This window comes from Stenella coeruleoalba (assembly GCF_951394435.1).
Source record: "Stenella coeruleoalba genome assembly, chromosome: 7".
NCBI lineage: Eukaryota > Metazoa > Chordata > Mammalia > Artiodactyla > Delphinidae > Stenella > Stenella coeruleoalba.
Genome location: NC_137153.1, coordinates 88,877,757 through 88,879,891, shown reverse-complemented (window position 1 = coordinate 88,879,891; position 2,135 = coordinate 88,877,757). Strand labels below are relative to the sequence as shown.

The following is a 2,135-nucleotide window of genomic DNA, read 5'->3' as shown; positions in this document are numbered from 1 at the left end:
GTCCAGTTCAAAGGCGTGGTCGGCACCCGCACACACTAGACGCCACTCCGGCACTTGGGAATGATGGGCCCGGTCAAGTCTGCCAGCCTCCTCTTCCTCACTGGAAAGGAATGGAGATGAGACGTGAGCCAGCTGTCCCTGTGCACCCGAACCACCACCGTGGCTCTGAGAGCGCCAGGAAGCTTCTTGACAACTTTGCTCAGCAAACTCTGACGTCTGGTGTTTATAAAGGACAGCTTGTGAGCCTTCACTGAGAGGAGGGTCTGTAGTGGCGTAGATTCGTTCATAAAGTACTTCTAAATCGCTGGCCATACAGGTATAAAACCCACTTTATCCAACTCCGCTGTTGTCCTTTGTGTACAGAGGCCCCGAGGCTGAAGATCCTCACTCCGGTCAGATAAGATTTAAGTTCAGTCGATCTTAATGAGATCTTAACCTTCTGGAAACATTTCCCCCAACTCTTCCTCAAAGCTCTTGGCCTGCCTGTGTAAACAACAGTGTCTGCCCTGAAGATTACCCTGTATTATCTGTGTCCCCTTATGGTCAACCTTGACATTTTCCCGGGGGCAAGGCAAAGTTAAATGTAAAGCAGGAGCCAGGGGGTTGCAGGCTGGGGTCATTAGCTGACAGGATGGCGGGGATGGTTGGAGGGGCAGGTAGGGCTCCCTTTGTTATAGCAAAGGGAGAGGGTTCGAAACAAATTATAGTGTCTGCAGATGAAAACCAAGCAGCAAGCTAGATCGGCCACAAGAGAAAGGTTGGTCAACGACTGTGGAGCCGGTAGGTGGCAGTCAAGGGGGCTGCCGGTGTGGCAGAGACAGGAAGCTATTGCGAGAGGAAAAAAGTCTGTCTATACTTAGGTGTCTTCCAGTTCCTGAGCTGAGCAGGCGGACCTCAGATAGACGCTTACGGGCTGCAACAAGAACCGAACTGAGGCTAGGCGCTGGTGTGGAGGGGCGCAGGGGCACACAGGCTGCCCAGTCTGGGGCCTAGAGTTTAGCCTTTGCCTGAGCTCCTCCCCTCCCCTCCACCCGCCTTGAAAGAACAATGAATGCAAATCAGTGGGCAGTCTCCTGGAGAGAAGACAGTGTGTCTGGCCAGATTTCTGGAGACCATCAGAATGTCCAACAGCTTGGGGGAAGATGGGGGGGAACAAAAACCAAAGCCCAAAGAGCAGAAGTTTGCCCAGAGTGACCAGAGGGTTTACATGAGCCAGGCTTGACACGTTAGCTGAACAAGCATTATACCCCTTTTGCACTCAACCCCTCATTGGAGCCCCTCCAACAATTCTGGAGTGTCAGTGTTGTCACCATTGCCATGTTATGGATGAGGAAAGTATGGCAGGGAACAAAATAATAAAGCTGGTACCAGACGGAACCAAGGCTTGTGACTCATCTGGAGCCTCGGTCCAGCGCCTCCCTCAGTACAATCCGGCCCTGTCCATGTAGGCTTTACGTACCCACATCTCATCTGGTTCTCACAAGTAGGACTAGCTCCCTTCCCCTGGAGAAGAGAAGGGAGCCAGGGTCCCTGAGAGCAAGCGGCAGAGCCAGGAACCGGAGTCCCCAGCTCGTGGCTCAAGGTACAGAAAAGGATCCCGCGCTGTCTCCCCCTACCTGCCCTCAGTATGCACACTGGGCTGCACCTGTGCAGGGTTCCCCTGCCACTGGCTTCTGCAGGGACTGGATGGGGAGAAGGGAAAGGCACCCACTTATTCAGGTTTTCTTTTTTTCTTTCCATTTAAATAATGAAGGAAATTGAGGCCAAGAGGGAAGTAACTTGCCTCAAGTCACAGTGAATAAGAGATGCAACTGGGAGCAGAAGCCAGGTCTCCCAATATCCTTCTTCAAATCAACCTGCTTTTTACATTCATTAAAGCGAACTCCTCCACGTTGCTTATCATTGCAACTGCCAGAGACTCGTTTATTGTCAGAGCCGGAAGGAATCTCGAGTCATCTGGACCAACCCCCATTCGAGGCTTGAGCTCCCACCAAGCTTTACACCTCCATCATGTCTTTGGGGAGCATTTTATATTCAACAGCATTGACTGAGTGCTATGATGTGCCAAGCACAGGTACCAGAAATAAAGATTAACAGGGGACCAAGATATACCTACAAGAAATCTGATAAAACAT

General features: G+C 51.4%; 1 protein-coding gene across 2 annotated transcripts in view; it reads right to left on the bottom strand.

Moving 5' to 3' along the window:
• Positions 1-12: 12 nt before the first annotated feature.
• TMOD1 (tropomodulin 1) overlaps positions 13-2,135 on the bottom strand; it is a 79,484-nt gene continuing 77,361 nt past the window's right edge. For both annotated transcript variants that reach the window (XM_079925743.1, XM_079925744.1), the window contains one exon: positions 13-100. In XM_079925743.1, coding sequence (XP_079781869.1) covers positions 36-100 — 65 coding nt within the window. In that variant the 3' untranslated portion in view covers positions 13-35. The remainder of the gene's footprint in view (positions 101-2,135) is intronic.